We start from the raw sequence: 25,570 nt of genomic DNA on the forward strand, positions 1-25,570 counted from the left end.
CCCATTTACAGCTGAGGAAACCAAGGCAGAGAGAGGTTAACTGACTCACCAGAGGTTACCCAGCTTGTAAATGTCGGGTCTGAGATTCAAACCACGGTGGTCTGACCCCAGAGCCTACACTTGCGGTTGCCCTGTTACATCCCTCATGCTTGTACACAATTTGGGCTCGGTCACTCAAAATATTCATGGGATTTCACCAATATCGGCTCAAATACCACAACAGTCAATAAGTGGTGGGTTTTCACTTACTATTTAAACGTTTCTCCCATGTCTGACAAACTGCTTTTGTACTTATCTAGAAAGTTTCTCTTGCGTGCAAGCAGAGGTTTAAGAAAGACAGAGTGATAAGCAAACTTTAACCTCCAGGACATCCTCTTACTCCCTTCCCCTGGCGAGGGTCTTAGCGCTTGCTTTCTTTTGATTAGCATTTCCTTCCATTTTTCTTCACATTATTCATAACCCAGCCCATATTTTCCCACTGTAAACAAATCTCACTTCCGTGGGGGAGGTTTCCTTCTAGTTCTTTAAAAGAAATTAAGAGGTGTTATTTTTCTCCCAGGCTGATCCCTAATGACCCAAAGAACTGTTTATTTTAATTGCACCCATGTGCCTTTATACTGGGGGGGGGTATGAAGGCCCAATAAAATAAGCCAGGCAATTAGAACTGCCAGAGAGTGCCTGGGATGCCCAGACCCAGTGAAATACACACTTCAGCACCTTCTGATAATTGCACATTTATAAGAGGCAAAGGACAACAAAATGCTCTGGGGTTTAAACAATCACAGTGATCTGAATTCAGGCTGTAAGTCTGTATGTCTTTCAAGCAAAAGCTCCTTTCCCCATTTCCACATGGGTCATTTGGTTCAGTGTGCAACTAGAGAAAGAAAGCAACAAGGATAGGTTACTTTGTGTAGGTTTAACATGCAAAAATACCCCCAGTTTCTAACTCAGATAATGGCAGGCATTGTGAGAAGGAGGCAGCTGTTTTGTTTTTTTCTAAAGCTCACAATCACTATTTACTAAGCTGCCTTATTCCACTCAGATTTTTCTTAAAACTTATGAATGGGCCCAATTAAAAAAAAATCCTCTTCAGAATACTGATGCCTGCAAATCTGCAGAGTCAGACTCAGGAGCTTATTAACTGGTCACAATGAATGTACACCGTCCTCAGGCATCTGCCAATAATTGAGGCTGTTCCATTATTTCCAAAATAATAATAAACATCACTCTACTTTACATAAGGCTCTTGGCCCTATGATCTCAAAATTCAATGACACATCTTTTCAAAACTGCTATGTGATACAGAATTAACGTGAAAAATCCAACCACGTCACATCAGAAGTTTTTTGAAAACTAAATGTATACCGGACGGATACGAAGCACATGCTAACGAGGAGGTATCTGGTCGCCCCCTTCCCTCCTCTCTTCAGACCTCAGCCCTTTTCCACGTTTGCCTGACATCTTCCATGTCAATCAACACCCTCTGTGATGGTGGCCTGACTGTTCACAATGTCCCTACACGGCTGCTGAATTCCAAAAATGCAGGTTATACCAGTATAAAGGAGGCAGGCCTGTACATAAACAATCTTAATGTGAAAAGATGGAAACATCTTAAGAGAAAGCTGCTTGGAAAAACAGCACATTCAGTTATTTTCAATCTAGTTGAATTTACTCCGGTTATTTGGGGACGAAGCATCAAATCTATAAATTTAAAAACTACCAAGTCATTTGCAAGGCCCATATCCTCACTCCATCACTCGTGGTTGGGTATGTCGGGGAGGGATCTGGAAGGAGTAGCTCTTAATAAAACAAGATGTATGTGCCTAAGGTATGCAGAAAAAGATGGACTGCTGTCAGATCATGTCCACAGTTCAGGTGGAGAAGAAACAGAATGGTAGATGATTTGTTTATACAACATAAAACAAATCATACAAAATATGCGGTTCATATCCAAGTCTAAAGATTTTTTTTGCACCATTCCTTTTATATTTCATGGACGCATTATCACTGGATAAAGAGAAAACAAGTATTTTCATATTAAACTGTACTCTGGTCCTAATTCCAAACATCTATGGGCAAGGTTATAAAACAGTTTCAGTGATATATTAGGTCCTTTCTAAACTTGTTAATTATAAGTTTAGAAACTATTCTTTTGAGTGCAAAACTAAATCTCTGCCAAACCAGAAAGACAGGTACCAATGTGTTCTTAAATTTGGCAAAAGAGAGAGAGAGAGAGACAGAGAGAGAGAGATTTCCTGATCTTTTCAGTTTACTTGCCCAAGTCTCACAGGCCTTACGGTTGGAAATATCCTCATACTTCTATTTTGCTGCAATAATGGCGCCTTCCTTCAGATTACTGAAGGAGGTTAGAAAAAAATGGATCACCTCCTGCCTTAGGATTTTTCCTCTCTACCTGATTTATACAGAGGCCCTTTAGGGAGGTAGAATGAGATCTGGATTAAGTCCTGGTTACATCTCCACCACACACTAGCTGTGGGACCCCAGGCAGGTTACCTCCCCACACACTGCATATGCTCCTCCCAGCTCTAAACGGTACATCTCAGCCTTACTGGAAAGGTATTCTCTTCTTTCCTTTTTTTTTTAAATTGGCTTAAGTGAATTTTATTGGTTTTCTTTATTACTGGAGGTATTCCATTGGGCAGACATGCAGGCCATTTCAAAGGAATGCACATACAAGTACAGAATAAATACATATAAACAACCAGAAGATATTAATATATCAATGGCACTAATATTAGCTATGACCTACTGGTAGTGAGATACTTTTACTAAACAATCTCCCCCTCTCTCACAAGGAAGGCTTGAAGGATACAGACCACAGTGTTTGCACGTTCTTGCTTCCACGAGTTTTTCTGTATTCTTTCACAAAGTCTTGAAACTTTCAGAAAGGAATGATTTTATCCGGAAAAAAAACCCCAATAATTGTTATTTTCCTATAGGGTATATGTTTTAGATTCGAGAAAACACATACCAACCTGTGGAAAACATTTGCAAAACTCTGAATAGAACTGGGCTACAGTTAATGACCTTGGCACCTGGCAGAGCTTACAAACCAGTAAGCGCTCAGCCTGTCACCTGCCCTTGAAAGCAGCTCCTTTGCCCCTTTCCTGTTTGCCCATTTCTGTTCCCCTCTAACCTTAAAAGAACCTAATTATAGGAATGAGATCACTAAGCAATTGAAACTAACTCCTGACTTATGTTCTCCTGAATACGCACCATGCCCTGTCTAACCTGCGGATTCTTTTGCTAGATTTTAAGAAGTAAGAATGAAGAATTAAGCAGTTAAAAATGACTAGCTCTCTACCCCCAACAGCCCCCTTAGCAATCCTGCAGGAGATCACGGGGGCAAGATAACATGTGAAGAGAGAGTCAGCCAGTCTGCACTCAATGGACGAGGATGCAGAACCCAACCTCCTGCCTCGATGATTCACTGAGATTCTTTTCCCCTTAAAAACTGTCACGGCTGAGCAGAATCTTCAGAATTGGTCTCTGGACACAAGTCCACCTGCTCCCCAGACTGCTGGCTTTTCTGATTAAAGCACCTTTCCTTTCTACTGACACTTGCCTCTCGAGTTATTGGCTTATGAACAGCAAGCAGCCGAACCTCGGTTTGGTTACACCCTTATCACTGTCCTCCTTCACTGAACTAGCCGACCACAGTCAGCTTCTCAAGAAAATTCTACTCCCAAGAGGACAGAATATTTGTCGTGCTATTTAGAGAAGTCTTCAGTGCCAACTATGAAAGGTCGAAAGAAATTCTGGTGAAAAACAATCCAACTCTTTTCAAATAGTTGAATAAACTTCACAAATAAACACACTTATTTTCCTATGATAATGAGGCATACAAATTCCTCCAGACTTTGAAAACAGAGCCACGCAAATGCATTCCTCAGGCATGAAGGCCTCCCTCGCAAAAATGTCTGAGGCAGGCCTTTTGCTATCGTTGTATTCCATCGGCTTTTGTGATTCCAGAGCACGGCACTGAAATGAGGAGTGAGGCGCCATGTTTTAGAACTAGATAAATTACACTTTTACGGCAGCCTTAGAGAATGAATTTTGGATGCTCCACACGACCTGCTTGATTTGTGTTTCTTGCTCTTGGCTTGGATGTGCAAAGGCTGAGTCATCCACCTTCCCAAGCCCTGCTCCACAGTACACAGCAAAACCCTACTAACTCTGTCAGAGCAAGTCTGCAACAAGAGGCTGATGACTTAATATAAATATTCAGAGATTTCAATAAAAGTTAATCAAAACATGTATTACAAGCTTCTAGATCCAGGACCCTCTCCTCGTTGCCCACAGTCGTCTGAGAGAGCTGTGGCTAAGGGGTGGGGCCTATAAAACTCTCTGGAACCAGAAACCGTACGAGTTGCAGACAGGTCAGCAACGATCATTTTTTCCCCTTTCAGTCATCTTCAGAAAAAAAAACTACATCACCAACACAACTGTTTCCTTTTTAGAAAGAATTCAGCCTTTCTTTGCCATGTACATCAAGGAACAGTTAATAGTGACTTACACGATATCTCAAAATATTTACTCACACACAGATTAGACGCAGCCAGGGCATAAAATTAACATGAGCAGCATGCACATGTGTACACAAAAGGCATTTTGTCTGGACAGCAGGAGAACGGTGCTAGTCCTGCCAGTGGCTGACCTGCTGAGGCTGGGAGACCAGGAGGCAGATGGCTGCCAACAATGTAGAGATGAGCCTTGCCCGGCACTCAGATGTCCATGTAGCCCAGCTAAATGCTTTTCAAACCCCTTCCGTTGTGGAAGCATAACCAATGAATGGAAGCACCACTCACAGTCATCTCTGATCAGGTGGAGGCCCTGGGAGCAAGTGGAGGAAACGCACTGCCCAGACGCCCAAGTGTTCGCCTACCTGCTGGGACCTCAGGATGGCCGCGTCAATCTCCTCCACCTTCTGTGTGATGGTGTCGCGCACCAAGCGGTAGCGGTCATTGTCCTCGGCCACCATTTTTTCCAGCCCTTCCCTCGCCCTCCAGGGCACCAGCTCCAGGAGAGCAGAGCTCACTTCGTTAAGGGAGTCCAGCAGGGCTTTGCTGCTCTTAGTTTCCTTCTTTAGCTCCTGAAAACAGAAGGAAGGAAACACAAACCTGTGGGAAACGCCAAGTCTGAACGGGCTTCTCCTCTAACTGTCCTTGGGGCTAAAGCCCTTCACAGGCCAACGTGATGCACGGATCCCCTTAGTGCCAGTTACGTTCTATACCCCTTGGTTACTTAAAGCTATTCTGCAGAAAGGAAAGTGTTCCCCTGAGAAGTTCCAAAGAACACTTCCTTTGTCAACATGGCAAGACTTTAGCTTTGAAATGTAACATAAATGTTTAAAAATTGGGAACCCGAACCCGGCAAGTTAACCCAGCAAGTTAACCCAGCTTGCTGGTAACCTCGAAGTAATCAGGTACCAGAAAACTAAAGAGGAAAGTCCAAACCAGAATCAAATGACCCTCAAAATGAGGACACACTGGCTTTAAATCATCCCAGTTGAATCATTATAGGCTCAGTGGACCTGACCTCCTGGACTGCCTTCACCCAGGTGTGATCGTACATCAGGGATGATAAAAACCGAGGCGGAAAACTCTGAGAAGGAGGATGATCGGCATGAGAGAACACCACTCTTGCAATATAATTAGAAAAGCCACCTCATGCTTGGCATCTATCTTATAAAGGTATCACTATTCTAACCAAATTACATGAACCTCTGAAACAGTGACCATTTTCCTTTTTTTTTTTTTCTGTTTTCATCATTCTGTTTCTATAAGATTCGAGAAACAAATGACAACATGCTGTTTTCATGTCTGGGCTCCTAAAAGTTTAAATAGCTGATCTGCTGCCAATTTCTGTTGGGTCCACGCCCACCAAGGCATCCTTAAGTATATTAGTAATGACACGTGATAGATATCACTTCGCCCCTGTGTGAATAAGGCTCCCTGAGAGATAACAAGCAAATTCAAAGAGTGTATAAATCGGAGCGTACTTTTTGCCTCGCGTGTGCTTGGCTGGAGGCTTCTCCCTTCAGAACCTGCGTTTCGTACGAAAGCAACTCGACCTCCACCTTGTCCAGCCAGGCGCACAGCCCCTCGTGCGTGGAGTGCAGCTGCCTCGCGAGCTGCAGTGCCTGCTCCAGGGTCTTGGCGACGTCCGTGCTCAGTTTAGTGATGTCTTGGTACCTCGCTTTAATGGCTTCCAATTTATCTTGAATTATTAAAACTTCATCACCTGGAATTTCAAAGGCATGTCATATCTCATGAAAGGCGAAGAAGAGTTATTCAGCTAAAGAAGTTCTGACCCAAGAAAAGCCCCTTGCTAGGTTTGAATTTTTCTGAGGATATCTGGCGAATGTAAACAGCTCTGAAAATGCAAATATAAAAACTATAAAGGACTATGTGGAAAGTACCACCTTTGCAACTATTTGTATGGTCTTTCCATTTTCAAGCATCGGGGTTAAAAACTGCCTGGGTTTGCATACTTAGTTTGTGACGTATTACCTTGCACAAGATACCTCACCTCTCTCTGTGCCCCTGGTTACTTAGCATTACGAATAGCACCTACTTCATAAAGTTGTGATAAAAATTCAGTGAGTTTGTATTTGCAAAATGTTTAGAATAGTGCCTGCCACATATATACATTTATATATGTATAATCTATGCATGTGTGTGTGTGTTAAAAATAATAAACTCACCTGCACTATTCCAATAGATTCTCACCTGCCTCTATTTAATTTTCAGAGACACAGAGAAATTGTGTCCTGGGCTTCAGAGTCCAAGTGCAAGGCTCTCGATACTGTATCAAATTCTTCCCATTCATAATGAATGGTACCTGTCCCCCACCACACACATGTGCTGAATTGTATATAAACACAATGAGACATTCCTACAGCCAAAGGAATTACTAAAACAAGGTAATATCTGTCTTCTTGGTGAGTTCAAGCACAGAGAAATGAAGCCTGGGTATAGTCACACTATGTGTCACTGAATGCCACCTATCTTAAAATTTTAAAAAACTGTCTACAACCTATGTGTTCATCTAGAACAACTGCCTTCCACAAGTGGAAAACTAATGTCACTCTGCCATGGGATTCTCTGACCAATGCTTGGTGTTATGAGTAATACACAAAACTTCGATTAAAAACTCAGTGAGATCATGAGAAAAACAATGAAATCATAGTCCAAAACCCCCTCGGTCGGCCTTCAAAGCATTCCCCAGGATGAAGTCTTGGAGTGGCCCCAAAATTCCAGCGTGCTCTGTGTTTTTCCCCCATCTCTAAAATATTTTGAAAGCAACACAAAATGCTCATGTCATGAGGATTTGATTTGAAAGGTATCTCACCTGTTGTTCGTTTAAGTAGTTCTAAACCATTTAGTAAAGCCTGATCTACATTTTGTTTTCTGAGTAGGATGTCCTCTTGCAGAACCTAAAACACAGGTACCATTTTTATGCGGGGGGAAAAAAATAAATTTAAATAAGCATTGGCATTATCAGTTAATCTTATTTGAGGAAACACCTTTTCAAATATTCCTCACTGTTCTCATGTTTACCCATCTTTTTTCCACCACTGTGCCCATGTCTCAGTTCACCTATCATAATTTACTCCCCTCTTCAGAAAATGGGCGATGTGGAGACACTGGAGTACTGGTTAATTATGGGTCTTTGTATACAAAGATGAAATAACAAAATGAAAAGTCAACAATCCAGCTACTGGATAAATTACATCTCTTCTTACATGTGACTTCATTAAAAGTAATTGAATACAACACTACTTACTATATATAAAATAGATAAACAACAAGGACCTACAGTACAGCACAGGGAACTCTGCTCAATACTTTGTAATAACCTATATGGGAAAAGAATCTGAAAAAGTGTATATATATACATATATATATATATACACACACATATATATACATAAACATATATATATGTGTATGTGTGTGTATATATATATATATATATATATATATATATACTGAATACCTATGCTGTACACCTGAAACTAACACAACATTGTAAATCAACTATACTTCCATTAAAAAAAAGTCACTGTATACATAGACAATGTCTTCTTTGAGTACAGCAACTCACCTAAATCATAGTGAACATAAAATAATACAGAAATAAGGAAGACTGAGAAAATGAGGACAACTGAAATTAAAAAAATGAAATAAAATAAATCAAAATACCCGCAGCTCAGCCTGCTGTGTCCACAGCCCCTCAGGGCTGGAATCCTGGACCGAGAGTCTCCTCAGCTTGTCATGCACTTCACTCAGCCAGTTCATCAGCTCCACTTCATCTTCCCCAAAAATCTTAGCATTACACAGAGCCTGCTGGAGAAGCTCAGACCTGCCGTGGCTTTTCTCTTGAATCTCAATGTACCACACTTGAGAGGAGTCTAATTTACTCTGCACCATATCTTTATCCTCCCTGGAGCTCAAAACCTTTAAGGACTGGCCAATGCTAACGGCCTGGTGTAAATGTTTATTATGATGGTTGATGTCATCTTCTAAGGCCTAAATAAAGTTTAAAAAAGGAAACAAAAAGAATGGACAAATAAAAATGACAACATAAATTGAACAAAAAGATGACACATGAAATGGGTCTTAAGGTTGCACTGATGCATCACACAACAGTACAAAACTCAAATGCATGTCCTAAAACCACAAAGGGCACGGAAAACCGGATCTCACTAACGTTGTGATGGGAACCTTACTTTGTGCTGGGCAATTTGTTCCTCCAGCTTGGACGCTTGGGTTCCAATGGGTTCGCTATTCGCCAGCCTCTTTTCTGTGGTTGTCAGCCACTCATTCAGTGGTTCTAAGGTTTCGTGAAACTGCTGTGCTACCACTGAGATACCTTCCAACTGACGATTCCTGAAAACGTGCCAAGAGGAAGGTCATTCAGGGATGGGAAACGTGGGAAACTGTCAACAGAAATCTTCACTCGTGCTCCTGCGTTCCACTCCAAACAGTTTTTGTAGAAAACATCTAATGTTAACATTAAAATCTCTCACACAGAGAGGACACTTTAAAATAGTTCTCCTATTCTCCATGCTTCCACTGCCAGGGGCCAGGGTTCGATCCCTGGTCGGGGAACTAAGATCCCACAAGCCACGTGACATGGCCAAAAAAAAAAAAAGAAATATCTATGAAAAACTTTAAAAAATAGTTCTCTTATTAAATAAAAGTAAAGCTGAACAACACATCAACCTCAAGTGCCTGAATCCTGTGAAAGTCTTAAGTAACCTGGTTGTAATACTTACAATAATAATAGGTATAATCATAGTAATGTTATAATAATAATAGTAGCCATAATAATGATAGTAATAGGTAATACTTACTGAACATATATTCTGTGCTTTATATCATAGTTAACTTCAATCGGAGCATCAGTTACTGAGATTGCTTTAATCAAATGGTCAAAATTAGATTTAAATTTTGAAGAATAACTATAGCATCCCCTGTGCTGGAATTACTAGTGAGTCCTCCTTTAAAAAGTACACTGTCAGGTACATTTCCCTGAGGCAAGAGTTAATATTTTATGGACTAAAATATCATGAAAGAGGAGAAATATTCCTTAGACTTTCACTTGTAACAGAGCTTGAATGCTTTTAGAAAACCCATTGTTTCCTCCCTTAAAAAGGTACCACGTAAGCTAAAACCTACTTGTACTGTCCTCGGTTTTTATCTATGGCAAGTGATTGTGCTGGTCGGTATACAGAGGACCTGGTTCCGTATCCAGTCCTGTGAATTATTTCTGCTGGGACCAAGAGCTGCTGTCTTAACCTGTTATCATGTTTAATTCTTAGAGAATTACATGATTTGAGAAATGAACTTTCTATGGGGACAAAGGGAATTATAGACAACTGGTACATGCTACCGAGCATAATTTCTATACCTTCATATCACAAATTACATATGCATATATTTTTAAAACCTTCAGTTGAAATACATTTGATCTTTTTAAAAAAATGAATAAAATTACTACATTATTTTTGACTTCTGGATTATCACTATTTATGACTCTTTTTTTAAAATTCTAATATCCAATCACCTAGAATCATTGGAAAGAACTATTTTGCAACTAGGTTTAATTGACTATGATTTAAATTGTAATGGAATCTATTAGTCTGTGTGTGAATCATAGCATCACCACCATCCCTCCACTTAATACCGCTGTGAGGAAGGTTTAGGGAAAAAAAGGACAGTCATGGGAGTAAAGCAGAGATCTAGACTTTCATTTATTAAAAAAAAGTACTGAGAGTCTCTCCCATGGCAGTAATTCTGGGGCATTACACAGAAGGAATAATCTACTGACACACATTAAAGAATAACATGAAACTTCCAGCCTCCTTCGGAGCCCCTTATTCAATGGTCCTAGAATGATAACTCCTTCTACTCTGTAATTCAAGATTGGACAAACCCTTCTCTGCACCACCTTAGTTCCAAAGAAGGTAGGAATGTATGGAGATGCTCAATCTCTTCAGTGGGTCATCTATTTCCAACCCAGCCAGTGTACACTTCAATGTAGCTACAACTTGACATCGGTCAATGTGGTGCCAGTGAAGAGAATGAAGAAAGAACTATATTCAATATCCTATGATAAACCATAATGGAAAAGAATATTTTAAAAAAGAATGTATATGTATGTATAACTGAGTCACTTTGCTGTACAGCAGAAATTCATCAACTATATTTCAATTAAAAAAATTAAAAAGTAAAGAAAACAAAGTGTAATGAAGCCCCGGTGGAGCCACGCTCCAGCTTCCAGCCCTGGTAAACGTCACAGTGCCCTCCACCTGCCTCACTTCCCAGATAACTCCCACTCCTCCTTTAAAACAGAGCTTAGCTGTCACTTTCCTGCCCCAGGCCAGGTTCCTCCTGTTCTCTGCTTCCACAGCACCCCGTGCCCAGGTTTCACTTTGAACCATCACATTTGTCATTAGTCTTCAATGGCTACGAAACCCTGCTAGGCTGTCCCTTGTCTGAGGGCAGGGATGATCTGACCAGCGCACCCCTGCGGAAGGCCCAGCTCTGCCTGATGCACGGTAGGCAGGCGATAACTACATTATAAATGAATAAACGAATGACCTCCCAAGGGAAATACTCTTCTTAAGAGTTGGGATAGATTTGGAGACTATAGGACATCCCCATCGGGGGAATAAGGACAGAGGTGCCATAGCCCTTGCCCTCCATGTTCACATACATGATAAACACAGGAAAATAACAATTTGAAGAAAAGTATTACCAAAATACAAGAAATCAGTATGAAAGCCATTGCTGCTCTTTCCAAAGACTGGAAGCATTTACCTTGTTTCAGCCTTATTAAGCAAGGCCGCCCATCTGCTATCCAAGAGACTCAGTTGTTTCAAAATCTTCACTTTATCCGCAGGTTCTGCTGTGGCGGCAATTTTTTCTCCTTCCCGTTTGATCACCTCCACAGTAGATTTGCGGTCATCCAACAATCTCTGGAGAAGCTTAAGACAAAATAGTAAATTTTTAAAAAAATAAATAAAAAGAAAGGAAACAAAGCGGTAATTTTATCAACATATGAAAAACATACACAAAGTACTTTGGATATGTAACAAAAATAACTTTGTGTGGATTCACATACAAAAGGACCTGAGAAGTAGGATTTTTTCAAAAAAACTCATTTTGTTTAACGATTCATTACTATTGTGTCAAACATTGTGGTGGCAGCTTTTCACACTAAATAAAACGAATATTGATAAGGCCACTGAACCATTCGTTATTAACTTGTTAATATAAAGTAATGGAGTAGAATGTGCCGCTTAGGATAACCCCTCTGCACTGATAGCGCAAAATCCCAATTATAATGAAATGGGAATGCCCTAAATAATCAACAGTGATCTGTCCCGTTGAGATAGAAAAGGTCACTATAAATCATCACTGTTTTCAAAACCTTTTCCCTTGTTAAACAATCCACCGCAGAAGGGAAGTTGAAAGTCAGACCAAGTTCACAAGCTAGTGAGGCTACAACTAGAGGCTCTTGGTTGCTTTTAGGGGGTAAGATAGCTCCTAAAATTCTTTACAAGGATGAAAACTAAAAAGAGCCTTTAAATATCATTTCCACAATGAACCGAGGGGGAAACATGTCAGAAATCCCCAAAGCTGGCTAAAGAAGACTAATATTTCAGGATTGAGCCATGGAAAGAAATTCAATTTAATGCTTCATTTTGAGAAGCCTGGAAGGGAGTGTTTGACATAGGTAGCCAGAAATCAGGATTCCCTTCCTCCAATGAATCAAAACAAGTATTTCAGGAATAAGTGCAAACCCCAGGCCCTGTGTGAAGAGCAGTGAGGAAGGCACAGGTGTACAGAATGCTGAGTACCGCACTGCTTCCTTAACCTGACCCTGACGGATGCCTAAGGACCAAAGGCACAGACAGTCACCCAGAAGTAACAAGCTGGAAGGGTATTTTCTCACTGTCACTTTGGGATCAAGGCCACCACAGCAGGAAGGGAGGGGAACAGGGCCAAAGAGAAGGGGAAGAGATGCCCTCTCTTGACACAGGTCAGTGTCATCATAAATATCAAAGTACAACAGATGGTTTAGGCAGTAAAGAGAACAATTAAGTGGATTACTTTTGGTACACTTTAACGAACAGCTTCTAGCAATTAAGAAAGCAAAATCAATAGACAGGTTTTGTTGGCTGAGCATAGTTCATTAACTCTGGGCAAATAATAAATGTTTAAATTAAATCGTGAATGGTAGCAATTATATTATTATATTTAACACCAGATTATATTATATATTTATTACATTATATAAATTATACATATATATTATTTTATTATCTATTATTATATATTACCATATTTTTTCAAAAATCAAACAAATGCAATGTGTTTCCTGTTATATTTCTTTAATCCATACCTGTAAATCTATTTCTAATAAGTTAATTTCCCAAGACACTAAAGTCTTGAAGAATTTTTAGAGTAGTATTGGATGTCAAAACCCAATTAAGCCTCTTAATCCAGTCTCTTCTTTTTAAAGGTCCTGTCTTTTTAAAGAGAAGCCTTATCAGTGTGCTGTGTGCCAGGCGCCACCCCCCCCATGTGTCATTTCAAGTCATGGCTGACAAATCAATACTGGACAGGTCACTAAATGCTTCCTCATGACCACAAAAATTGTACATGTGGCCCCAAGTAGTCACCATCCCTCTAAGAAGTGTCTTTCCAACTGGGTCCTGTATTTGCAGAATCAAAAGACACAGCAGCACGGTTCTCAGCATATGTGAATCAACTCTCTGCCATGTCAGTACAGGCTGAACCATAACAAACTGCCCATACTGACTCTATAAAATAGGCAATTGCATGTGCATCAACCTGATACACAGGAGAACAACGATATTTCTGTTCGAAGTCACCTTTTCGGTAAGTGATGTCTTCAAACTCAACTACACTATTATTTAAAACTGTACACACACACCCCTCCACTCAGCACTTACTGTCCCCCACCCTCTCGCTCTGTCTCTTGCTAATAACTCTTATCTCCCATCCCAGTGTTATTTATCAATGGCTAATGTAACACCATTTACGTGTTTACTTTGTTTACTGTCTCTCTCTCCCTGTTCCTCCCTTCCCACTAAACCTTAAACCTGATGAGGAACGTCTATGGTTTGTATTTAATGATATATCTCCAGCACCTGGAACGATGGCTGACCTGTGGCAGATGGTCCACAAATATTTGTTGAATGACTAACAAAACAATGTCTAGAGCATTGATTACCAGTTAACGAGGATATCCTATTAACACAAAGAGAGTCACCAAGGTAAACTTTTACTCTCATTGTTAAGATTTAACATGAAACAGTACGAAAGCTCCGCTAACTTACCTTCTGCTCTTGTATCTGGGCCTTCACCACCTTGAACTCAGCCGATGGGGGCTTCTGATTGGCCACAAGCTCCTCGGTGTCCACCATCCAGCTGAGTAGGGACTCCAGGGCGTCCTGGAACCTCCCGCAGTGCAGCAGGGCCTCCTGCAGCTGGGCTGCTCGCTGGGCCACCTGCACAGCACCAGGGATCCCCAGTTATCTACTGCGTTCAGGAAAAATGAAATTTGCCCACCAGCCAACACTTTCCATGCTCATCTTCCCATTTGGTCACAAATTTTCTTTTCCTTCTCACTTAAAATTCACCCAAAGCATTGCTAGTGGGCAGGATACAGATGGAAAGGAGACAAACTCAAACTTAGCAAGTAAGCCAAGGAGATAAGGTTGCCATCTCAACCAGTCAGTGCAAAAGGGGAAGCCTTTGAGATTTTGGAAGTATCCAATACATTTATGATTAGCAATGAATGGTTCAAATATTTTAAGGTTACTGAAAGAAACAGTGCTTTATTCATTTTTATCATTATCCCTGGGATTCATTCTTTATTTCCTACTGTTGAATATTTTTTTAAAGACTAAGATTTAAACAACAATATTATTGTGGAGAGAATCAGAATTACGTTCTGCTAGGCAAAATAACTATGAAGTATCCAATTAAATTCTGCTAGATCCAAGCTCTATAGAGTCCTTTCTTGACAAGCCAGGGCCTTTGTCGCCCAGTAAATGGAGTCTCTGTGTCCTGCATAGAGATATCCTATTGCCCCCTCAAAGGTCTTTTCTTTTTGGGCTGAAAAAGTAGTTGGCAAGATATTTTAAGCTCCATGGAAAGTATTCACACCTGACACTGCATCCCAGTTGTATTTGAGGAGTGCTGCGGTATGAACCAAACTCTAAAGAAGGATAAATGTCATTCTGAGATCCAGCCACTGCTTAAGATTTCAACGCAAGGAAAACTCCAAGAACAATCCCCCACCACTACCACCACTAGACGAGCACTGCCATCCCGAAACCCTTTTCTGATCATTTCTGTCACATAAAGAGCTGTCACTGTGCGTCAGCATCACCTTCTTAAGACATCAGAGCATTATTTTCCAGTGTTTTCCATCATGAACATTTAGAAAAAGGTGGGATCTACATCTTATCAGTAAAATGGTATTTGGACTTAATGATCTATAGCGAGGTGCAAACCCTTAGTCCAGGGCAAACAGACACACAGCTGTACTGTGTGACCTATTACACAGTGTGAGTGAGTTGCTGACATCTGAAAATTAGGTTTCACATAAAAAGTGAGAGTTCCAAGTTCTCTGCAAAATAAGTAAACGATCTGGCAACAGGGAGCCCAGATCCCTATGGGACACTGATTACGGAGCCAAATAGCCCCTGTGCCCTTAGAGGTGCGTGTGCTCCCACCAGCCCAGGGCCAGGATCCTGGCCGCCTGCCGTCACAGCTGTGCGGCCGGGTCCCTATCCTCATGGGGGCGGTGGGTGGGGGAGGTCCTTCCTGCATCTGTGCTGCCCAGCAAGCCCTGGGGGCATCTAGGGTGGGCTATCAGTTCATGGGGATGTCAAGGAACAGGCAGGTTTAGGGAAGCTTGGCTACTAGAAATACGACTGGTGGTCATAGCAAATGCTGGAGAACAATCCACAGAAATGACAACGAAGGGGGCGGCAACGTCACCTTCTTGTTGAGGGTCTTCCATCGCGCACTGGCATTGTCCAGGTCCCGCTCCAAGGCCTGGGTGCTGGTGCCCTTAGCGGCACTCTGAACGAGGCCTTGACCCAGCCAGTTCACATCCTGCTGTTTAACCTGCAAGGGTTCAATCTCTTCTTTTTGGAACACCTGCATTGGAAAGAATAATTATATGAATTATAGTACCTAACAGCCACCAAATATAAACATCTGTCCAATCATCAGGTATAGATTATTAGAAATAAAGATCATTTTTGTTGCCTAGTCATGTGTTATAGCTGCTTTACGAATCATAATGAGAAAGTAAACTAAATATAAATTCACAACGTTATCAAAACCACTCAGGTCAGAAAGAGAACGATAAATACCATATGATATCACTTACATGTGGAATCTAAAATATGACACAAATGAACTTATCTACGAAGCAGAAACAGACTCACAGACATGGAGAACAGACTTGTGGGACTTCCCTGGTGGCGCAGTGGTTAAGAATCCACCTGCCAATGCAGGGGACACAGGTTCGATCCCTGGTCTGGGAAGATCCCACATGCCGTGAAGCAACTAAGCCCGTGCACCATAACTACTGAGCCTGTGCTCTAGAGCCCACAAGCCACAACTACTGAAGCCCACGCGCCTAGGGCCCATGCTTCGCAACAAGAGAAGCCACTGCAATGAGAAGTTCGGGCACCGCAACAAAGAGTAGCTCCCCCTCGCCGCAACTAGAGAAAGCCCGCACGCAGCAACGAAGACCCAATGCAACCAAAAATTAATTAATTAATTTTAAAAAGAGAGCAAGAACAGACTTGTGGTTGCCAAGGTGGGGGGAGGGATGCACTGGGAGTTTAGAGTTAGTAGATGCAAACTATTACGTATAGGATGGATAAACGAGTTCCCTTACTGTAGAGCACAGGGAACTGTATTCAATATCCTGTGATAAACCATGATAGAAGAGAATAGAAAAAAGAATGTATGTATATGTATAACTGAGTCACTTTGCTGTACAGGAGAAATTAACATTGTAAGTCAACTATACTTCAATTAAAAAAAAAAAAAAAGAAGGTATAGAAAATGCTAAGGAGCAAAATGATAACAAGGGCCCAAGATGAGCCTTCCTGGCAAGAATCCTTATAGGCTCTTCCGAGGATGCCTGCTGCTAACTGGCAAATGACATTTGAGACTCACATTGGAAATGGGGGTCACTGACAAGAAGATGACGTGAGCCAGAGGGGCAAATACAGGGTAAGGAACAGAAAAAAGAGGTAGATGGGCACTACAACAGTGTGGAGCCCTACACGTCTAGCCCCTCAACGTCTGTCAAGATGCCGACGGGCTTGCAGGATGCACGGAGGCCTCACCCCACGGATCTGATCACACAGGGCCGGCACAGCAACCCTGGTCACCCTTGGATCACTGCCTACACTGTCGGCAGTCTTCCAGCACTCTCCATGCCGACTCTCCATCCCACCCAACTTACAGGCCCCGCTGCCTGTAACTGGCAAAAGATCTAATTAATGTATTACGGTAAAATGCAAGTCCCACGAAAGCACAAATTTCTCTTTTCCTTATAGTCGTTCTATACCCTGGACCTACCACAGTACCTAGCTTGTAATATGGACCTGTTAATGATTTGCCAAATGAATATCCGTATAGAAAATTTTATTTATACCTTGGGGTATATGATGATAACCCCTCAATAGATAATACTGGGGGGGGGTACCTCAACTCTTTCACAGATAATACAAATGTTTTTAATATAGGGCTTGAAGGATGCTAGAAAGGCAAATAAATTAATTTAACTAAGGAAGGAAAGCTTCAGCTAGAGATTAAGGTAAGACAAGGTTTGGGGCACTGAGTCATTATACTACAGGCCACTATATAAGTATATCAACAGTCCAAGTGAATGAACAGTTAAACAGAATACATGAAAACAATAAAAGCAAATATCAAAATAGGACTTAAGAAAAAATTACAGGCACAGTATGGAAAATAATTTTGAAAGATGTAGAGGCTGCCAGAGACAAACTCCACCGACTCTGGAGCAAGCCCAGCACACAGGATACTTCTGTGTTATAGTATGAATGAGTAAACTAAAGAACAGCAAACAAATAAATGATCATCTCTTCTAAAAGTCCCCTCTTAGCAAAAAGCCCAAACTTCTTCCACAGAAAATCCAGACAGTTTCCACACTGGCTAATTCTTTCTATATAACAATACTCAGTATAAAAAGTCAACTACACATAAACAAAGAATTATAAGAATTCCCCAAATCATTGGGAAAAAATTACCATACATCTTTCATGATTTTTTAAAAAGGCATTAATTTACCTAATAAGTCAATAGAAACTTACAGGAAGGTAGTGAAAACAGAATTTGGTGCTATGATCCTACTTCTTTTCTATACCACTTTCCAAGTTACTATTTCTAGGAACTAATAGCTGTAGATATGTTTTACTACTTACCAAAAAAAAGAGGGGGGAGGGAAACTGCTACATTTTTAATTCCAGGAACTTGTCTGGTACATAAGGATTCAGGGAAAAGTTTTATTCTCCCTCACAGATAATTTTCAGGGCAAAACAAAACAAAACAAAACAAAAACCTAATGAAAACGTTCCAGTAAATTGCCTTAACCCCTGGACTTGGTTTTAAAGAAATGAATTTCAGGGTTGCCTATCAGCGTAGTTCTGGGTGAGTCTGTGGTAATTTTCTCAAGTGCTAACAAAAATACACTAAGGGTTAAAAAAAGATAACTACTAAAGAATCTATATACTCCTAAGAGTTTAATTACCTTCTACAAATAAACTGCAAAATACTTTACAGTAAAAAAAAAATACTCTGCTAAGCTTTCAAACTAGGATGCCATTTAATGCAACCTCATGGAAAGGGCATCCCTGATTAGAGCAATTATTTCATAGACTGATAGTGTCCAAATTCCTTATCTCCAAGTAACAAAATACCTAGGAAGAGAGACTCTCCCCCCAGTCTAACCCATGAGTACACAAACACAAGAGAAGCTTAAAATAAAATAAAATTACCTCTGAGGCAAAGTTTACCAGAAGAGCTTAGGAAAAGGACCAAAATAGCTGAACTTCAATCTAAGTGGGAAGAAAAAAATTACAGGCTTGACAACCAACCTCTCCCTATTACAAGGCAGTACGCTTTACTTGCTTACCTCACTCACCACTTACCAAAAGTGAGGGGCTATACAAGTGAGGGGCAAAATACAGCACAATTACCTCTCTCCCCCATGCAGAGCTACTGAGAGAACATTTTCAGCACGTGTAAAAAGTCCTCAATTTGAGGAGAGCACTTCTCAGACCACAACAATACTGTGTTGGTACCTTCCTGACTGAGCCCATTGGAGCTTAATAAATCCAATATAACTGCCCTTAAATGGCAGGGTCTTAAACCACAATTTGTGGAAAAGCCTAAGCCTAACATAAATTCACAGTGGAGGCATTCAAATGAAAGGGATCAGCCACCATCTCTACAACCAGGAGCAGGACCCCAAACAGCTGGGGATAATCACGCTCCTCAAAAACAGTCCCTAATTAATTTGTTGTTATGATCAACTTATCAATATCTGTCATCTGGTAGGGTACTAGTCAAACCCCTCCCAAAGACAAGACCAGATTGACCATGGTTGGAAACACCAGTGGCCACTTGACAACACTACCACAGACCTTGGGCATCACAGAGTTTCCCATTTCCATTAATTACCTGAACTGAGTGAAAGCCATTACAGACAGGGTCCAAGGTTCCTGCCCGGGCCCTTGTTGTTCGGGCAGCAGCTTTCTTTCTTACTGCTCTGAATTTTGGGGAGCATTGCATAGGGATCGCCTCCATCTCCTGGGCCGAAAGGGGAGCCTCCATGTCCTCTTGAGATGCTACCTTGGATTCTTCCAAATCGTATTGTGTCAATAATGTCAGGTTTTCTACTAAACTTGCGCTACCCCCATCTACATCATTTCCCCCCAGATCTGTGTGAGGGAGAGCCAAATCCTCAGGAGAACCTCCCATAAATTCCCTACTTCGTGCTGTGCTTTGTAATTCTCCTGGTCCATATGTTTTTCCTCCTTCTCCGGGGTTAGAAATACACTTGTTTTCTCCCTCTCTTGGCAAAATGAATGGGTCAGCCTTAAGAGTGCTCTCTTTGACATCATTCTGCAGGCAGCAATTTTCACCAAGGATTTCCCTTTGACCGTTGACACGTTTTGTTTCCTCTGGTGGAGAAACATCATGTAAAATCGTTTTGAAGTTGTCATCAAGGTGGGCGCTTCTGCATGAAAGCAAGGGGATTTTCTGTTCGCTGATGGAATTAACAGAAAAAAAGGGTCTATATTGCTCTGCTATGTGAATATCTTCAGCAGAAGACAAGCTTCTAATTCGGGACGGGTCTCCAGGTAAAATGCCCTGTTTTTCTTCCCTCTCGGCTGGAGGACTGCATAACCCAGAGTCATCCTCCTCCGACGTGAGAGAATTACTACCCCCTCTGCACTTGCCAGCCTTGGTAACAGCATCTGACAGATCAGGAGGTTCAACAAAAGAGATTTCACTTTTGTTTGCATAATCCATAAAATTGGCTGGGACAAACATTCGCCATGACCGTCTATGCTCTTTCTTTTCTGCGTGGGATTTGGGTTTGGGTAATCCTGTGCTTCGGATGATATCGCTATTTAGTTTGAGGGCATCAAAGATCATCTTTTCATCGAGTTTGTGAGTTTCACGGCCTCTCAGCTCAAACGCACTGGAAGAAGCAAGGGCACCATTGGAGCATAAAGAACTGACATCCAGTGTTCTGTGACTGTAGGGTAAAGTCCGATCTGTGAAATGCCTGGAAGACAGGCTCCCCTTGGAACCAGAGTCGATCTGCTCATTCAGCCTAACCGTGTCGTAGATGGAGCGCTGCGGGACGTAACAGTCCTCGATGTTGAGGTCCTCCTCTTCCTCTCCCTTCCCTACACAGGGGGGATTCTGACGTAAACAGTCCGGTCTGCTCAGCGGCTTGCCCATTTTGGAGACAGTTAAAACAAATATTGCAGCTCTTGACACAGAAAGTGGGAAATAAGGCAACGCATCTTTCAGCAAAGCACACTTCTGAACAGAACTATAAAGTGTCTCCAGCCCAAGGACGCATCTCACATAACACACGTCGTCATAGATGAGGTGTTTAAGGCCAGCAGCAGGGCACCGGTCTACTTTGCAACCCTCCCTTTACCTGGTGGTTTGAGAATGATTCTCAAAAATAAAGTGCATCAAGAGCAGAGGATAGAAGTCTCCTTCCTCCTCCTACCCAGAAAGGCCCCCAGAGTTCCCTTTCACATACTCCAAAACACAGAAAAAAGAAAACAAATAATACACTTAACAGTGGCTCAAACACTCAGAACATTCCATTGTCGGTCCATTTCCCTTTTTATTCTAATTTTGCATCTGAGATTTCCAGATTAAAATTTCCGAAGGAGCCAGCATTTTAACCGGCTGAATGTTAATTTCATCAGTGCTCTGGTTAACTGTAATCCACTTAAAGACGTCCCGCAAAACTCCATCTCTTTTATAAATAAACCAAGGTTCAGGAACTTAAAAGACAAACCCAGGGACCATGGACTGTTCCAATGAAGGCACAGAACAAGTCTTCAGAGAAAAATAAGTTAAGTCTAATGCGGTAAGAAAGTTCAAATTTTCTTTTACTCTTTTTGGGAGTAGCTATAAATAATCTTGATTCGAAAGGCAGTCTTTCTACCCATATTAAGCTTCTTCGAGACTATTCAGAATTATCCAAAGAGGAAAAAATAGGCTTTTGGGCGGCCAGGCCAGTACAATCCAGCGACCGTTTAAAGTAAACAGAAAGCACGGTGTACTATAAACTCCCCTTAAAAAAAAAAAAAAAAAAAAAGCCATTTTCAAAGACTCTTATCTGATCTTCCTTAAGACGACGGATCCACCTGAGGCAACTGCAGCAGAGAAGAGCTCCGGGCTTCCTCTAAGGCTCGGGCAGCTGGGACCCCGCCGGCCTTGAAAGGCGCAGCTGGAGGCGGCGGGCGGGCGTCCCGAGCCCGGGCGCTCCCGGGGGCGCATCTGCCTCGCGCCCCTCGCCGCCGCGGGGCCCGGGCTCCCACTCCGCCGCTACGCGCTCCCGAGACCGGACTCCGTGGGCATATCCCCCGGACTCCGGCCCCGTCCGGCCGGGAGCCCTCGAGCCTTTGAGGGGGAGGTGCCCAGAGGCGGGCGGCTGCGAGGCAACCGCCTGGTGGTGACATCAGCGCGAACCAGACCCGGTCCTGGAGGCGCGGGGAGGGCGGCGCGGGTTCGCGTATCTGGTAACTGGGGAGGTGGGGGAGGGGCGAGCAGAGGCGGAACCGACACCAGGAGCCCCGCCGGGACTGCACCCCTGGGAATAGGAAACAGGGATAAGGGCTAACAGGTCCCCATCCTTCAGCTGAAACCATACTCCCGTGCGCTGCAGCTGCGGACTCTTAGACGTTTAGTGTCTGCGAATGCAGAGCGCGCATCACTTTCAAGTCGACTCTTGTGTCATTATTTTTAAAACCCAAGTTCAAGTAGAACTGTTCTCCAGAGTCAATTATTCCTAAGGGCCCAGAGTCCTGGGCACCGCGGACATGAATATTAGTCGTTACTAATAACCATGCATTCCTCTTGAATTTGATGCAAGGCTCGGGCAAAGATCAAGGGCAGTTAAATGACTCTGGATATTTCATTAACAAAATCACATCCACATTTTTTAATCTACTGAATAAACACTCTTTAAAAATACTGTTTGAAAATTAACTCAGCAAGCCAAACCTTAGCCTTTGCGGGGGGGGGGGGGTGGAATTTCATAGATTCATTTAAATAAAGTAAAATCTATCCATTCCTTATCTTATGAAATAAGCAACCATGCCAGAGTAGCAGATAGAGGGCAGATTTTCTTTCCTCAATCTCACAAAATAATCATTTGAACATAAGTAAAACTGTGCTGGCCCCAAGTGAAGACAGTTCTATTAAAAACAACCCTATACTTTCTCTGATAATTTTACAGAAAAGATGTGGGATGGACCTTTTGTACCTTTCATGAGAAGATATTCCAAAAATGATTTTTATAAACCTAAGAACTGAATCTTTAAAAAACAAGTCTATCCATAACTGGAACTCTACAGGTTACGCACCCATTCAACAATTATTAGATACAACTCAGTATATGGCCATCATGAAGTTGGAAAAAATATCTGTAGCCAACTATAAGGGAATATATACATAATAAACAACCCATCAACATGATAATATCAATGCCCACTCTTCAGAGTCAAGAAGTGAAATACTGCAACAAGCACTTGATCCTGTCTAAGCACACAGGCTGTTCTGACATGTGGATCATAAAACAAAGAAAAACATGCCCACAGTTAACACGTGGGTCGTGCACTAGGCTGGAATCAGCAGAAACTAAGGGTTTGACTGTCAGTTGCCACTACCTTCCCATATAAGCTACTTATTCATGGCTACATGAATGAAGTTTCCACAGAATGTGGACCAGGGCCTTTCTCTAAACAGAGATCCTCCCAGAACTTCTCATAAGAAAAAATGGCCCTAATTCCGCCCAACTTAGGCTCTAACTCTGGATCATTAGCACAATTCTATTCTAGTCTTCTAATCTTCTGTAAAGCTAAGAACAGCAACCTCACATTTCAGGTGGATAGAACACTTTTAAAGCTACATAGACAATTCATTCATAAACTCAACCATTCATCAAACAGTGTCCACTATTGCCAAACAGCACGGAGAGCCCTGGCAAAGTGCTGGTGCCCAGAGATGCAGCACCCCCGCCCCTTCATGGCTTACAGTAAAGTGGAAAATATGGATGAGAAAGTGAGCAGAGTACAGCTGGGAAGCAGGAAGTGCTATGGGAAAATGTCCTCTAGTTGATTATGTTTAAGGATGTGCCATTTATTTAATAATTGAATTCCTATTTTATTAAGCTGATTTCAACTAACTCTACAAAGGACGATCCTAATAGATTCTGATTCAAATTGAAATTTGTACTCTTAATATTACATTGGTATTGATGACAACAACTTGCATATTTACCTTTGTGACTTGGAATCAGATTCCAAAGATCTATCTGGACAACATAAAAGAATTCACATTTAGAGCAGAACTGGACTGGCTGACCTTTTCTTCCTAAATTCTGTTTATGCAGCTACTTTCAATGCTATGGTCTCTAAAGTTAGTAAAATCGAGATGTACTGAACTGTGTTAAATACTAATCGTGATACCTAGCTCTCTCACATTTTCGTAAGAGAGAAATACACAATGAATAAAATGAGCAAGGTTTTTCTGAAAAGTAGTCAACAGTATTATTTCATACATACAGAAATCACAATGTTAAACTGGTCTCAAAACATAACTTTACACAGCCTACTAGATGTGATTCAGTTAAAAAATCTTCTAAAGGCAGATGATCTTAGAAAAGTACACAAATACTAACTGAATTATAAGCAAAATAGTATAATTTTCTCATTCTATATTTCTAAAATTAAATTAAATCTTTTAAAAAGAAAGTTCCTGAAAAATCTTACCACAGGGCTTCCCTGGTGGCGCAGTGGTTGAGAATCTGCCTGCCAATGCAGGGGACATGGGTTCGAGCCCTGGTCTGGGAAGATCCCACATGCTGTGGAGCAACTAGGCCAGTGAGCCACAATTACTGAGCCTGCGCGTCTGGAGCCTGTGCTCCGCAACAAGAGAGGCCGCGATAGTGAGAGGCCCACGCACCGCGATGAAGAGTGGCCCCCACTTGCCGCAACTAGAGAAAGCCCTCGCAGAGAAACGAAGACCCAACACAGCCATAAATAAATAAATAAATAAATAAATAATTAAAATTAAAAAAAAATCTTACCACAAAGTACAATGATCCACATCACAGAAAAGGTAAAAGACTAATTTTACCAACTGAAACATGGCGTTTTTAGAGCTGAAAGGCTAGAGATATTAGGAAATTCAAGTGCAGTAAGTGGACAATGTTTGTGAGTAAATGCACTATTATCCATAAAAACTGACCAAAGTATCTTCCTGGCCCAGTTGCTCCTGAAATATGGATTAGAAGCGCCAAACAAGAGATGTGTTTTTTTGCTGTGAGTACAAAACTAGGCCTTAGAAACAACAATTTCTATTATTCTTTCTAAAATAGATATGCCATTAGCTCAGGAAAACGGAAAGCAACCTGTGTTCTTAGTTTTCAAACTGATAAACAACTTCACATAAATGGGTCAAGGGTTTTCAAGGATAGTCGTCAGATGAACATGCAGTAGCTATTTATTTCAGTGTAAAATAATTTATATTTGAAGGAAAATAGGATATTCAGACCCCATGACAAAAGCAAACAAATTCAGAAACAATTAAAAGGATGACTGATCTTGATGGGAATTTATCTTGAATGTTAAGTAGGATCTGTAATATGCGCTCCTCTTCTTCCTGGAAGTTACCATCACAGCATTTACCTACCCGAAGCTATTATTTAATGAATGATTACAGACCTAGAGAAACATTTAAAAAACATTAACCCATCAAATTTTCTTATCAAGAAACCAATGCATCATTTCATAACAACAAAGCAAATTCCTCCCTCTCTGCTCCCATTTCACACACACACACCCACATCCACACCTTTAAGCAACTTTCCATGAGAGTAAAATAAATTATGTAGATCTCCTTTTATCTAAGGAAGGCCCATGATAATGACAGGAGATGCTACAGCCTGGCACTTTGTGTGTGCCTGTGGGTGTGTCCGAGCTGGGGGTGGCGGGGAGAACCACTTTAAAATGAAGATACAAATTTATCCAGTTAACAACAAAACCACCAAAAAATCCCCTGGTATAAAATCTCTGGCTGGAACTGCATTCAGAACAACCTACTTGAACTCCTTGATCTTTTTTTTTTTTTTTTTAAAAACTGGAGTATAGTTGATTTACAATGTTGTGTTAGTTTTGGGTGCACAG

At 41.5% G+C, this 25,570-nt stretch overlaps 1 protein-coding gene across 22 annotated transcripts in view; it reads right to left on the bottom strand.

Annotated features, from left to right (window-relative positions):
• The window catches only part of DST (dystonin), a 488,177-nt gene that overhangs the window by 66,661 nt on the left and 395,946 nt on the right, over nt 1-25,570 (bottom strand). For 20 of the 22 annotated variants that reach the window (XM_082414288.1, XM_082414278.1, XM_082414289.1 and 17 more), the window contains 8 exons: nt 15,573-15,734; nt 13,901-14,071; nt 11,352-11,518; nt 8,756-8,915; nt 8,229-8,555; nt 7,375-7,459; nt 6,023-6,264; nt 4,907-5,113 (listed from right to left, as the gene is read on the bottom strand). In XM_082414288.1, the coding sequence (XP_082270414.1) occupies nt 4,907-5,113; nt 6,023-6,264; nt 7,375-7,459; nt 8,229-8,555; nt 8,756-8,915; nt 11,352-11,518; nt 13,901-14,071; nt 15,573-15,734 (1,521 nt within the window). The remainder of the gene's footprint in view (nt 1-4,906; nt 5,114-6,022; nt 6,265-7,374; nt 7,460-8,228; nt 8,556-8,755; nt 8,916-11,351; nt 11,519-13,900; nt 14,072-15,572; nt 15,735-25,570) is intronic. The other 2 variants (XM_082414279.1, XM_082414272.1) reach the window with 1 other exon arrangement.

The sequence above is a fragment of the Balaenoptera physalus genome (genome assembly GCF_965194825.1).
Source record: "Balaenoptera physalus genome assembly, chromosome: 11".
NCBI classification, from domain to species: Eukaryota; Metazoa; Chordata; class Mammalia; order Artiodactyla; family Balaenopteridae; genus Balaenoptera; species Balaenoptera physalus.